Source organism: Gadus macrocephalus, chromosome 23 (assembly GCF_031168955.1).
Source record: "Gadus macrocephalus chromosome 23, ASM3116895v1".
Lineage (NCBI taxonomy): Eukaryota > Metazoa > Chordata > Actinopteri > Gadiformes > Gadidae > Gadus > Gadus macrocephalus.
This window is the reverse complement of record NC_082404.1, coordinates 15,551,797-15,565,433: the sequence shown is the minus strand read 5'-3', so window position 1 is coordinate 15,565,433 and position 13,637 is coordinate 15,551,797. Positions and strand designations below refer to the sequence as shown.

At 43.1% G+C, this 13,637-nt stretch overlaps 2 protein-coding genes across 13 annotated transcripts in view; one reads left to right on the top strand and one right to left on the bottom strand.

Moving 5' to 3' along the window:
* LOC132452740 (NACHT, LRR and PYD domains-containing protein 3-like) overlaps nt 1-13,637 on the bottom strand; it is a 274,895-nt gene that overhangs the window by 203,355 nt on the left and 57,903 nt on the right. For 5 of the 9 annotated variants that reach the window (XM_060045506.1, XM_060045509.1, XM_060045507.1 and 2 more), the window contains exons 7-15: nt 6,025-6,121; nt 5,796-5,912; nt 5,608-5,724; nt 5,369-5,438; nt 5,065-5,171; nt 4,868-4,937; nt 3,524-3,749; nt 1,244-3,080; nt 664-837 (exon numbers count right to left, since the gene is read on the bottom strand). In XM_060045506.1, the coding sequence (XP_059901489.1) occupies nt 664-837; nt 1,244-3,080; nt 3,524-3,749; nt 4,868-4,937; nt 5,065-5,171; nt 5,369-5,438; nt 5,608-5,724; nt 5,796-5,912; nt 6,025-6,121 (2,815 nt within the window). The remainder of the gene's footprint in view (nt 1-663; nt 838-1,243; nt 3,081-3,523; nt 3,750-4,867; nt 4,938-5,064; nt 5,172-5,368; nt 5,439-5,607; nt 5,725-5,795; nt 5,913-6,024; nt 6,122-13,637) is intronic. The other 4 variants (XM_060045511.1, XM_060045512.1, XM_060045513.1 and 1 more) reach the window with 3 other exon arrangements.
* LOC132452755 (V-set domain-containing T-cell activation inhibitor 1-like) lies at nt 6,580-13,024 on the top strand. 4 transcript variants are annotated; one of them, XR_009524483.1, is made up of 4 exons: nt 6,580-7,410; nt 9,878-9,986; nt 10,222-10,284; nt 12,006-13,024. XR_009524483.1 is itself a non-coding variant. In XM_060045545.1 (4 exons), the coding sequence occupies exons 1-4, from the start codon at nt 9,917-9,919 to the stop codon at nt 12,728-12,730; spliced, it is 669 nt and encodes a 222-aa protein (XP_059901528.1). In that variant the 5' UTR covers nt 9,645-9,916; the 3' UTR covers nt 12,731-13,024. The 4 variants fall into 4 exon arrangements, 2 of the variants coding, with proteins under 2 accessions (XP_059901528.1, XP_059901529.1); XM_060045545.1 differs by lacking the exon at nt 6,580-7,410 and having other exon boundaries at nt 9,645-9,986; nt 12,006-12,323; nt 12,513-13,024; XM_060045546.1 differs by lacking the exon at nt 6,580-7,410 and having other exon boundaries at nt 9,645-9,986.

Here is a 13,637-nt window from a genome sequence, read left to right as displayed (position 1 = left end):
AGAGGGATGAATAGGGGGCCAGATTGAATGAGCCTGGTTGGGCAGTTTTAGCCGGGACCCGGGGAATCCCCTACTCCTTTTGAGATAAGTGCCCTGGGATCTTTAATAACCTCAGTGAGTCAGGACCTCGGTTTTACGTCTCCCCCGAAGGACGGCACCTTCCACAGCCCAGTGTCCCCGTCACTGCACTGGGGCATCAGGATTTATGCTCTGGCCAGAGGGAAGAGTGCCACCTACTGGCCACCAACCGACACCACTTCCAGCAGCAGCTCAGTGTTCCCAGTTGGTCTCCCATCCAGTACTAAGCAAGCCCACCTGCTTAGCTTCAGAGGTTCAGCTAAGGCAGGGTCTACATTGGTCTGGCTGCTGGTTTATTGAGACCGATAAACTTTGATCGATGCAAATACTGCAACTTCATTTGTTTAATTACCACTGAACCGTTAACAGGGGATCGGAACGCACTTTTATTATATTTTGTGTTTATAATTGAAAATGTCAACTTTGGGATTACTTTTTCATGTTTTGTGGTCATCAAAGGTACCGAGTTATTATCTGATATAGTTTGACGTCATTTAGGTGTGATTCTCAGACCAGGGGACAGTAGTTAAAAGTATTCTGAAACCGAACCTTGTGCTGTAACTGTTTGCACTTAGTAAAACTGACCTGAGAGTTTCCAGTGTACAGTGTGGACTCCCCAGTCCAGCAGAGAGCAGCTTCACTCCTGAATCCTTCAGACGATTGGAACTCAGGTCCAGCTCTCTCAGACTAGAGGAGTTGGAGCTGAGAACTGAGGCCAGAGCTTTACAGCATCTCTCTGACAGCTTACAGCTGTTCAGCCTTCACACAAAAAAACAGAACATGTTGAGAACCGTGATTAAATGCTTGATAAGACTTTTCTGATAGTTGAACAAATGATTATACATTAGATCTTTAAATGGTAGTTACATATTAGGTGTACAATGTTGATACTAACAAAAATGCTATAACAGAAAACTATCATAATATTACTTTTATAGAATTATGTATATAGTGTGTATCGTAAAACATGTTATAAGTATGCCTACAGATATATGTTGTATGTTATTGTAACTTTTGTATACTAGTATTATATATATTGTATTGTGTGCATTGCAATACATGTGCTTAGTGCACCGTCAGAGATGTTTTTAAATTTACTACAACTTTTATATTCTAGTATTATGTATAGTGTTGTATTGTTAATACATGTTATGAGTGAACCTACAGAGAAGTTTTGGAGGCTTTGACCAATGGCAGCAGCCCCAGAAGACCCTCGTCAGAAGCAGAGTATTTCCTCAGGTAAAACACGTCCAGCTGCTCTTCTGATGTCAGTACGATGAAGACCAGAGCTGACCACTGAGCAGAGGAGAGAGATTCAGTGGAGAGACTTCCTGATGACAGGTACTGTTGGATCTCCTCCACTAGAGAACTGTCATTCAGCTCATTCAGACAGTGGAACAGATTGATGCTTCTCTCTTGAGAGAGATCTCCACCTATCTTCTCCTTGATGTAATGGACTATTTGGGTATTGATTTGTGACCTCCTTCCTGTCTGTCCCGGTGGATCGTTTTGAGTTAGATTGCCCAGTAATTTACTTCCTCTTGGTCCCAGCAGACCTTGTAGGAGCATCTGATTGGTCTCTAGAGAGAGGCCCAGGAGGAAGCGGAGGAACAAGTCCAGGTGCCCGTTCTCACTCTGTAAGGCCTTGCCCACAGCACTCTGGTAGAGGAGGAGGAGTTCAGCTTCCCTGGAGGTTGGATGCTCTTCTGAGAGCAGGTTGACACCAGTGTTGATGTAGGACAGAAAGACATAAAGGGCAGCCAGAAACTCCTGGATGCTCAGATGGACAAAGCAGAACATCCTGTCCTGGTGCAGTCCACACTCCTCTTTAAAAATCTGGGTGAACACTCCTGAGTACACTGAGGCTGCTCTGATATCGATGTCACACTCTGCCAAGTCTGCCTCGTAGAAGATCAGGTTGCCTTTCTCCAGCTGGTTAAAAGCCAGTTTCCCCAGAGAAACAGTGATCTCCCTGCTCTCCGAACTCCAGAGTGGATCAGTTTCAGCTCGCCCATGATACTTCCTGTCCCCCTGTACGGACTGAACCCTCAGGAAGTGGCTGTACATCTGAGTCACGGTCTTGGGCACCTCTTCCCCTCTCTGGGATGTTTTGAAGAAGTCCACTAGAACTGTAGCAGTGATCCAACAGAAGACTGGGATGTGACACATGATGTGGAGGCTTCGAGATTTCTTGACGTGAGAGATGATTGTGGTGGCCATTGTCCCGTCTCTGAATCTCTTCCTGAAGTACTCCTCCTTCTGTGGGTCGGTGAACCCTCTCACCTCGGTCACCATGTCAACACACTCAGCAGGGATCTGATTGGCTGCGGCAGGGCGTGTGGTTATCCAGATGCGGGCAGAGGGAAGCAGGACTCCCCTGATGATGTTTGTCAGCAGCACGTCCACTGAGGTCGGCACTGTGACATCCGTCCAGATCGGGTTGTTCTGGAAGTCCAGAGGAAGTCGACACTCATCCAGACCATCCAAGATGAAGACTACTTGGTCATGGTCGTATCTGTAGATTCCTGATTCTTTGGTTTCAACAGAAAACTGATGAAGAAGTTCCAGTAAGCTAAACTCTTTCCCTTTCAATAAATTCAGCTCTCTGAAAGTGAGGAGAAATGTGAAGTCTATGTCGTGGTTGGCTTTGCCTTCGGCCCAGTCCAGAGTGAACTTGTGTGTTAAGAGAGTTTTACCAATGCCGGCCACTCCGGTTGTCATTATTGTTCTGATTGGTTTATCTTGTCCAGGTAAAGGTTTAAAGATGTCTTCACATCTGATTGGTGTTTCCTCATTGGCTGTTTTCCTGGATGCCTTTTCAATCAGTCTGACTTCATGTTCCTTGTTGACCTCTCCACTGCCTCTCTCTGTGATGAAGAGCTCTGTGTAGATCTCATTCAGAGGTCTCTGCTCTCCTGCTCTAGCGATTCCCTCAAACACACAGTTGAACTTCTTCTTCAGATGAGCCTTGAGTTTATGTTGCCACTGGACCGCAACAGCTCCTAAATCCCAAACCAGAAGAAACATACCATTGATATTTCCAAGCAATATTACTGGTGTACAGAAAAAAGTACTAAAAGTTTTACTTTATAGGGATCTTATAACTTTATTAGCAGTGCTATTGTTGTTGAGTATCAGGGGTATCAGTGACTTTCTAACCTGATATAACAAGAAAGATGTGCATCTCTTCCACTGAATTATGCTGTTGTTGATCAGCAGTTTAACGTAATTCTTTAACCTGATACGCCCACAATAACCCTACACATCTGTATCAAGCATTTCACCCTGATACCCCAACAATGACCCTACATATCTGGATCAAACCATTCAACCTGATACCCCCACAATGACCCTACATATCTGGATCAAACCATTCAACCTGATACCCCCACAATGACCCTACATATCTGGATCAAACCATTTAACCTATATTTGAGTATCTTACCACTCCCCAGCTTGTCGGCCAGTTCCTCCTGGTTCATCTCCATCAGGCAGAGCTTTGTGATGTCTACCACTCCCTCTATGGCGCGCCTCCTCTGCTCCTCGTTCTTATCATCCTCCTCCTCGTCCTCCCTCTGACTCTCTGAGCATTGTGGGTAATCTGAGAAGAGATCCCTCCAGAGCTTCTTCAGCTCCTTGTCTAGAAAAGCGTGTGCGTTCTCCTCAGCCCTCTGGAACAGAACAAACATCAAGGAGAACTTTACTTTGAACTAACTGAGGACATCAGAAGCCTCTGTCCTAGATTAACGTCTCCCTGGTCTATAGAGGGAAAACTGGAGCTCCACAAGAGATGCTTTTATTGCCCATGTAGAGCCAGGGGCACCACTAGAGATTGTGGGCCTTATCAAATAATATATTGGGCCTCCAATCACCCACCAGCCTAGAAAATCCATTTGACCACCCATAGATTGATAGACTAGCTCTAGTGTAGCGTACTGCTAATTACCCAATACTTGGCCTGCTGTGATTGACCATTGATGTATGAATGTCAGAGGTAATGAGTGGCATCTCTCATTACTGTTGCTGTTCTGTTGACCATTGATGTATGAATGTCAGAGGTAAATGAGTGGCATCTCTCATTACTGTTGCTGTTCTGGCAAAAGGCTTTCCTCTTGAGAAATTCATGAAATTCAGTGGTGTTTTAAATTTTGGTCAATTTGTTCCCAAAGTTTGTCAGATGCCAGTAATGTTACACTGGCTCTAAACCCCTCAGTAAAATGGGACAGAAATGACACAGACTGTCTTCATACTCTGCTATTACTTTTCACCACTAGGGGTCAGTATTCACAGACCTACCCTGGCTGTATAGTTGATAAGTAGAAGAAAATTTGTGTAGGCCTCAGTAAACAGTTTCCCGGTTCATCCACCTGTCTACCTCATTCAATGAATCATATTCATGAATTTCATGTTTGATGAAGAACTATTTGATTGATATAAGATTCTATGATTCACTAGGTAGCTCCGTGATAATGGGCACCACAGGAAGGGGAATAAATAAAAACCTTTAGTTGTATAAACTGGGTGACCAACTGTTGGCCCTGCTCCTCCCTCTCAGGTTTCTGTTTCTGATACTCCGACTTCTACCTCAACGACGACGTGCCAGACAACTGACAGTCTGTTCTGCTTGTAAGCTCACCGAGTGGAAGACTCTGTGCTGAAAACTGGATCCACGCAAGACTGAACCATGCAATAAAGAGAGAGAGGTGGAATATATAGACTATACTACCCCCCCCCCCTTAGGTCACCCCTGTCTAGAGCTGAAGTCAAATGTCTTGTTTCATTTACACACCTTGATCAGCTCTGCTTGATTCTGCTGTACAGACTGAGCACTGGTAACCTTTGACCTCTCCTGTGGTCGCCTGTGGAGAGAACACACGCGCACACACACCCCCACACCCACACACACGCACAGTATCTTTTTAGAAAAATATTTCCTGAATTGTAAATATAATTTAGTAAAACTACCAGTTTGTTGGAAACTCCTACCACTCCTCTCTGGAGGGGCGTCCATCTTTAAGATTAGGAGGACGTTCCATAGACCAGTTGCTCTTCATGGAGACACAGCTGGGTCCAGGGGAGTCTGCTCTCTCCTTCTGGAATATATAGACTATACTGAACATTTAGCCAAACATGGAGGAACGAACCCCTTGTTTGTTTAAATTGCTGTTTTAATCGATAACATTTTCACTCGAAATATATTAACTTGATTATGATGAATTCCCCCCCCCCCCCCCCCTTTACGGCGCCCCTGTTAAGAGCTGAAGTCAAATGTCTTGTTTCATTTACACACCTTGATCAGCTCTGCTTGATTCTGCTGTACAGACTGAGCACTGGTAACCTTTGACCTCTCCTGTGGTCCCCTGTGGAGACAGCGTGCGTACACACACACACACACACACACACACACACACACACACACACACACACACACACACACACACACACACACACACAGTATCTTTTTAATACAAATATTTCCTGATTGTAAATATCAGTCAGTAAAACTACTAGTTTGTTGGAAACTCCTACCTCTCCTCTCTGGAGGGGCGTCCATCTTTAAGTCCAGGAGGACGATCCATAGACCGGTCGCTCTTCAAGGAGACACAGCTGGGTCCAGGGGAGTCTGCTCTCTCCTTCTGGACTCTTCTAGAAAAACAAGAACCAGGATTAAAGGATGTCTGATAGATATAGTTGTATAGTATCTGATAAATCCTCACCTCTTCTTAATAGACCGATTTCCATCTCTAAAGTTATGAGGATCATCCATAGAGCGGTCACTCTTCAAGGAGACACAGCTGGGTCCAGGGGAGTCTGCTCTCTCCCGCTGCTCTGGGCTTCAACACAACACACACACAGCTTTTACTAAGACTGATGATGGAGTCATGAGATATCAGTGCTGAGCTCTGAGAAGGACAACAGTCACAGACAGAGAGATCCTCTTCTTACCTCTTAGCTTTGCTCTGGCGGCCATGTTCCCCAGACAGAGTGGTTTTAGAGGTAGGAGCCCCCTCCTCTCTCTCCTCATCCATAGTAGACTGGAGACCTGGACACAAACACAATGCCATATTGTTTCTCTGGATTCTCTTTAAGTACAAAACATGAAATGTCCCTCAGTCTAGAACTACACACTCAATCTCTAGATCACAAACTCTATCACTCTCTCTGTCTAGAGCTACATTCTAATCATTCTCTATGTCTTCTAGATATCACACACACACACACACACACACACACACACACACACACACACACACACACACACACACACACACACACACACACACACACACACACACACACACACACACACACACACACACTATGCTTCTAACACGTTCATTTAATTATGGACAATTATTTATTTACCTTTAGATCCGACACTTCCAAACCATCAATTCTTAACTGTTACCAATGAAACTGAGCGTTCTGACCTCCCTACAGAATAAAAGTCCACAATACAAGGAAGGATCCGTATATAATCGCCCTCAACACGGTAAAACTAGTTATTGATGTCCTGACGCATACTCCTTCATTAAACCTATTTTACACCACTAACATGGATACAATCAGCTTGGACTGGAAACAGATTAATTTAGTAAGAATAAATGAATATAGTTTGAATACATCTGGTAAGAAAACAGGAATTCAGGAAACGGTACCTTATCTTTTCCGTGACGAAAAGTGTGCTGCCCGTGTTGAATGGAAATATAGAAGCACAAATGCAAGGAAAGGAGAGAATAAAGAGATTTAGGTGTTCACCAAATAACAGAGAAGTGTTTAGAAGCGAGACAGAACATTAACAAAGGTTCTGAAAGTAAAGATTGAGCTGCTTGGGTCCTTATGGCAGACAGATCAGAAAGAGGAAGAGCTTTGAATCACAGCTAACTGCGTCACATCGTTCATGTGAAATTCTAGTGAAACCAGAGAATGTCTAATATGAGACGGGCTCTGGTGAAACTAAAGTAATGGCGCGTTCACACCAAAAGCGAAGGGGCGGCGCAACTTCCATACAAAGTCAACGTATAGACGCGTTCCAGGCAACGGGCGCGTTCGACTCCATACAAAGTCAACGTATAGACGCGTTCCAGGCAACGGGCGCGTTCGACTCCATACAAAGTCAACGTATCGTATAGTAATGCTGTAGCCTACTTTATATCGTCTGTGGGGAAATCCTGGGACTCTCAGAGTATCAAACTACAACTGGAAAAAAATAAAAGCTTAGGAAACACTTTTATTTTGAAAACTTGAGTTAAGGGACATAAAAGACAACAACCCCAAAAACACGCTGTCGGAAACACCTCGGATGAAACCAGGGACAGGACAGACCCGGAAGTAAGTTATTACCTCTGATGCTAATTCAAGGCTAGTTGCTATTCAACTCGCATGTTGCATGGTAAGAACTTGGCTGGTAGTACCTGGGTTTTGAAAAATAGCGGGGGAGTTGTGCTGAGTGTGGCGCTGCGCCCCCAGGAGTAACAATACTCTGATTCCCTACATCTGCCTCACCATCCTGAACAGAGGTCAATCAGTCAGTCGGTTTGAAGCAGCCCCTCTGCTGTGAGGGAGAGCCCCCCAGGACTAAAGAGAAGGCTCAGCGTTTAGGAGCCCTCTGCTGTGAGGGAGAGCCCTCCAGGACTAAAGAGAAGGCCCAGCGTTTAGGAGCCCTCTGCTGTGAGGGAGAGCCCCCCAGGACTAAAGAGAAGGCTCAGCGTTTAGGACCCTCTGCTGTGAGGGAGAGCCCCCCAGGACTAAAGAGAAGGCCCAGCGTTTAGGACCCTCTCAGGGGGTGAGGATCAGGGGAGCGGTGAGAATGAGGGCGCGGCCCGCTGCTCTGGGCTATCGTCTATCTACTGGACATGACTGCAGTGTGGAGGTCCGGCCAGCAGGGGCAGCACTGAGGAGGCCTCAGTCCTTTGTTTGTTCTGGAAGAATGGCAGAACGTCTCACTGGTGTCTCACTGGTGTCTCACTGGTGTCTCACTGGTGTCTCACTGGTGTCCCACTGGTGTCCCACTGGTGTCCCACTGGTGTCTCACTGGTGTCTCACTGGTGTCTCACTGGTGTCTCACTGGTGTCCCACTGGTGTCTCACTGGTGTCTCACTGGTGTCTCACTGGTAACCGTGTCCCACTGGTGTCTCACTGGTGTCTTACTGGTGTTGAATCAATCCTCACTGATGGTTCGCCCTCGCATAACTTGAACTCTGAATGATGATTTAGATAAGTTAAACTCATGTCCTGAAACACGTTGGAGGGTTAGCGGTAGAAGCTTCTCACTAACTCTGATGCCAGTTATATTATCTATGTTTCATGAAGGAAGGAACTTCAGCGATTTCTAGATTAAATAAATAAACATAATTGTAACTCGCTAATGTGCGCATGTTTATGTGTTTATTCTTTTTTTTAACCTTTATTTTTCCAGAGAAAACATTAAGAACAGTTTCTTATTTACAATATTGATCTATTGTATGTGTGTATGTGAGTGTGTGTTTGTATATTTTTCCCCAGATTACTTATAGTTTTTTTGTATGTGTGTGTGGTTAAAAAAGTCGGACTTCACTGTTGTGTGTGTGGTTATATCCTTTCCAAACACTGATGAAGGGGTGAATGGAGATTGGAGACTCCATTGTTGTTTGTGGGGTAATATCCTCCCTCCCCACTGATGAAGGGGTGAATGGAGACTCCATTGTTGTTTGTGTGGTAATATCCTCCCTCCCCACTGATGAAGGGGTGAATGGAGACATACGAGAACGTTCAGTTGATCCACTGAGTTGTTTATTAACATTATGCTAGGAGGGAAGACGTGCAGTAAAGGACCACGGGGAGGAATCGAACTGCGCAGATGTCTATTGTTGTCCCCATTAAGTCAATGGCGACCACATCACATTAAAGGGGTGATATAATGCCACCAGGTGTGAGTGTGATTAGCCATGACAAGCCCTTGGCCTCTTCCTGTTTTTTAGTGACATCAAAAGTGGGAGTGTTCACCCGTCCTAGATGTATGATGGATAGTTAACCAACATTTGCTACAGTCCACTGGGTAGGCTGGTAGACTGATCTATCCAGCGTACATAGGTGGATACACCCACTTGGGATCATGTCACTAAAACACATGAAAAGGCAGATTTTCAAAAGGCTTGTAGTAGCTAATCACACTCACACCGGGTGGCGTAATATCACTGCTTTAAATAAATATATTTTGCTTGTAATCTCAAAGCTCACTGCAGTTTTTGTGTTATTTCCTTCTGAGCAAAAATCCCTTTCAATTAAATTAATTAAACTGTATCAATCTACAATAGAAAATTGCTGTGAAATATATATAGTCCATCGATAGTCCAGAATGGACTTCCTCTATTATTATTTATCGACCAGACCCTATAAACTGCTCACCTATACTGACTAGCTATTTTTATAGACACAGCATACACTAACAATCATTATTCAACATGCCCCTCCATTCAGAACAGATAAGATAACATTTTCCCTCATTGTTTGAATCCCAATTAAATTTATTGTACACTTAAAATATCTCTGACCCCACAACCAATTGAAACATATCACCGAAATTATTTGTTTGAATGTAATATAACAAACCACTTACTGCTTTTACATGATCACTTTATTTTGATCAAATTGTATTTTTCATAAATATTGCCATTTAGTTATATACCTAACCTCATTTTAATAACTAAGTGATCCATAACTCGTATTCTTAATCCCAAGCCAATAAAAAGTCATAAATGTCAGCCAGGAGGTCTAATAAGTCCAGGTAAAGGTTGGTGTGTCCCGGTCCTGTCAGCAGTCCAACAACAGGTACAGCTGAGAGAGGACGACACAGACAATGACAGCGCTGGGCAGTGTTGTGGTTCAGACGGTCTTGTTACTGACGGGGCTGGTCGTCGTTCAGGGAGGTAAGCTGGACCGAATATAAACCGTCTCTATGGCAAACCTAATATGAAGAGTTCTTCTTTGTTTGGTTTGTTATGCTTGATATTTGGACTAGCACCAGAACACAAACGGACTAATCTTTTTTGTTCAAATATAACCTTTAGGTTTCACTTATAATGATGAAAATAATAATATAAAATACAACTGCTTGATTCTGCTTGTAATATTTTTACTTCATTTCGAGCTTTTCTCATACAGAAACCAAAGCTGTCTCTAAAGACGAACCCAGGTTCTCAGAATGGTCAGGTGATGTGAGAGAAGGTGAGAGACGAAAGCACACCGGGAAAGATAGACATTATGAAAAATGTGTGTTACTGAAGAAAAAATAAACTGAAAAAGGCTCAGACAACCTAAGTCTGTCGTCTGGATAAGTTTAGATTACTTAGCCCCTATTTTAACAGTCTGAAACGCAAGTGAGATGCGCCAAATGCAAGTAGCTTTGTAGGCGGTTTTATGGCGATGTTGCTATTTTACCGGCGCAAAAATGACTCTTGCGCCCGGCGCAAATCTCAAAAGGCTTGGTCTGAAGTAGCCTTATTACCCGTAGATGTGGTTTGGGCGTAACGTGCAATAAACCATTGAGAGTGCCACCTCCCATCCTCTTTAAGAGCCATGAGCGCATTTGAATCTGAAGGGTTGATATTTTGAAAACGCGTTTGCTGTCTCCGATGACACACATGCATGACCACATGAATTTTAAACTTCAAATGGCTCAGTTTATGGCCAAATAATATGGCCTAATTCACACATGGAATAGCGTTTTCTTCCACAGAAATACTGAGTCCTCAAATAAATTTCGGCCAAGAAAACTTAACACACATATGATATGCGGTAACTGGTTCTATTTAATGATATACGCAATACAATAACAAAGAAACCACGTACCAGTATTGTATGCATTATCGTTATCGACTTGTGTTCCTAATATGCATGTGTCCCCCCGTTAATATACAGTGCCATGGACTGCATTATGCGTTACGTGTTTAGTTTGCGTGTGTTTAAACGCGCCCGCATTCATTAATTATTTTACACATACACACACGCGCGCCCGCATTCATTCATTATTTTTTTAAAACTCACTCGCGGTAAAACAATGTTTTCTCACGATCAAATACTCCTCAATCCTAAAAGTTATGGGCTTGTACACGATGTCTCTGTCAAGAAAATATGTTTGCTGTACGGTGTTTGCAGATGCATTGATTTAAAAGTACAACTTATTACCTGTATCATCTGTTCTTTCCCAAATAATATATCAAGAATGTGTGGCTAGTTGATGAGAGAGGCAAAGTGTATACACGAGGTGCACAAGCAACATTATGCATGCGCCCTTAAAATAGCATCTGAACAACGCGCCACTGACTTTAAACCAGGTATTTCCTGGTTTGTGGCGGAATTGTTTCCTGAAACTGCAAAATAGCACCGGGGAACGTTTGCGCCAGAACACGCACACGATCATTCCCTAATTTACCGATGTGTGGCGGTGGCGGGAAAAGAACGCTCTGCGCCAGTTGCAAACTAGCAGTGACACATGCGTCAGGGTAGAAAGTCAATTGCGCAAGATAGGGCCCTTAGTCTTCTTTCACTCTCTCAGATTGCAGAGGTCTAAAGGTCATATTTTACGAGCAATTCAAGATCATTTATAAACATTTGTAGTATTACTTATGGACATGCACCATTTGCAAGTACCAAGTACTGGTACTTTATAATTTACAAATTACACTTAACACTTTATAATTTATTAATTATATTGTTTATACCGTTTGTTCTTTTTGTCTTTACTTTAGCATTTACTTTAGCGTCTTTTTGTTCTCATTAGTACTTTGTATTTTTATTGTATTGTATCTTATCCTGTGCTTTCCACTGCTGCTGGGCTGTTGAAACAAAGGAATTTCCCCTCCGGGGGATTAATAAAGTTGTTATCTTGTTTTAATAAAGTTAATGAAGAGTATGCCTCCAACACCCCCCTGTTCTCTGATCTCCAGACACCCAGGTGGGCTGTGTGTTTGGGGGGAGCTGTGTGCTGCCTTGCCGCTTCCATCCAAACAGTGATACCATCCTCCACTGGAACAAGATAAGTGGGAAGGATGTTCAGGTCCACTCCTACTACGATGAACTGGACCAACTGGGACACCAGGACCCTCTCTACGAGGGAAGGACCTCCCTGTTCCAGGATCAGATCTCAGGGGGCAACGCATCCCTTGGTCTGGCCAGGGTGAACCTCCAGGACCAGGGCAGGTACCTGTGTTACGGCAGCACTTCACAGAACAACCAGGAGACCTTCGTCAGCCTGACAGTGAGAGGTGAGCTCAAGTCCTGGGTTAACCTTAACCCTAACCCTAACCCCAACTCTGAGTTTCTTGTTTTAATACGGTACAATATTATCTAGGTCATCGTTAATGTGAAGTTATTTGGTTCTGTCTTGCTGTCATTGTTATTATCCTCATTCTTATTAAAGAAAGAATAATCCACATTTTCTTTTTCTGTTTCAGCGGGATCATTTAGCACACCTTGGTTACAAATAGGATTCTATTTTTATGGTATACTTTTAATCATCATCAGCATCATCCTCATCTGTTTACGTATAAAGAGAAGGGTTTCTTTTGAATTTTTTGTATCATTTTCTTTAATATTTGTTCTTGTAAATTACTTCACATTATATTTTATTTCGTTCTTTGTGTCATTTTCTCTTTTATTTTTAATTAATTAATTGAAAACGTTTGTGTGGTTATTTCTGGGTCATTCATTAGTGATGTGATGGGTCGTTTTATCTGTATTATAATGTAATAATCAACCACTTTTATATATTTTAGTTTACTATATATTCATGTTAATGATGTATTTTGGTTTGTCTTTGTCTTCACTGCCTCACTGTGGGAGGTCTAAAATGAGCGTGCTTCACCTCAAACACACGATGCCTCTGGTGCTGCACAGATGTGTTATGTTGTACCCATTAAGTTAAAGGTGACCATGTCAAATTAAATAAATGAATATATTTTAATCATCTGTTGCTTGTCATTTCAAATCTCAGTTTTGTGTTATGATCTTCTGAGCAGAGACACTGTGGCGAGCAGCACGGGAAGAACCAGACGATCCCAGGTCAGAGAGTTAGCTACTCTCTTACAGATAGTTCCCTAAAATATATAAAAGTGGCTGATTATCACATTATTAAACAATTAAAATCGACAATGATTATACATAATCATAGGAGCAACCTTTTACTTTAACACCATTAAATTGCAGCTCAAGTTGCTATTCCATCTGATCAACAGGCAGACTATAAAAGACCACGTAGGTATATGTAGGTATATATATGTATACATGTATAAAATAAACAGCGAGCAATGTCTGTTTGATGAAGCAGAACGACATCTGAGAACTCCTTCAACTCTGTTCATCCAGATACACGTGTCTGCACCCCTGGAAGGGTGCTCTTTGGACGTCCCTGCTGTGGGGCTGAAGCTGTATTGCTGAAGTTGCCTCCCTGTCAACTGTCCTCATCCCTGAAGCTGGTCAGCCCCTCTAACAAGGCTCCCCTAAATGACATGTGACCGTTGAATCCTGGCCTAAGAGTAAAAACAGAGTTATATTAATAATAGCGTCATGCTAATTATATT

What these genes read in the sequence shown, in the direction of transcription:
- LOC132452755 (XM_060045545.1), top strand. Translation starts at nt 9,917, where the DNA reads ATGACAGCGCTGGGCAGTGTTGTGGTTCAGACGGTCTTGTTACTGACG. An exon ending in GTCAGGTGATGTGAGAGAAG is followed by an intron (nt 10,285 to 12,005) that starts GTGAGAGACGAA and finishes TCTGATCTCCAG; the next exon opens with ACACCCAGGTGGGCTGTGTG. An exon ending in CGTCAGCCTGACAGTGAGAG is followed by an intron (nt 12,324 to 12,512) that starts GTGAGCTCAAGT and finishes TTTCTGTTTCAG; the next exon opens with CGGGATCATTTAGCACACCT.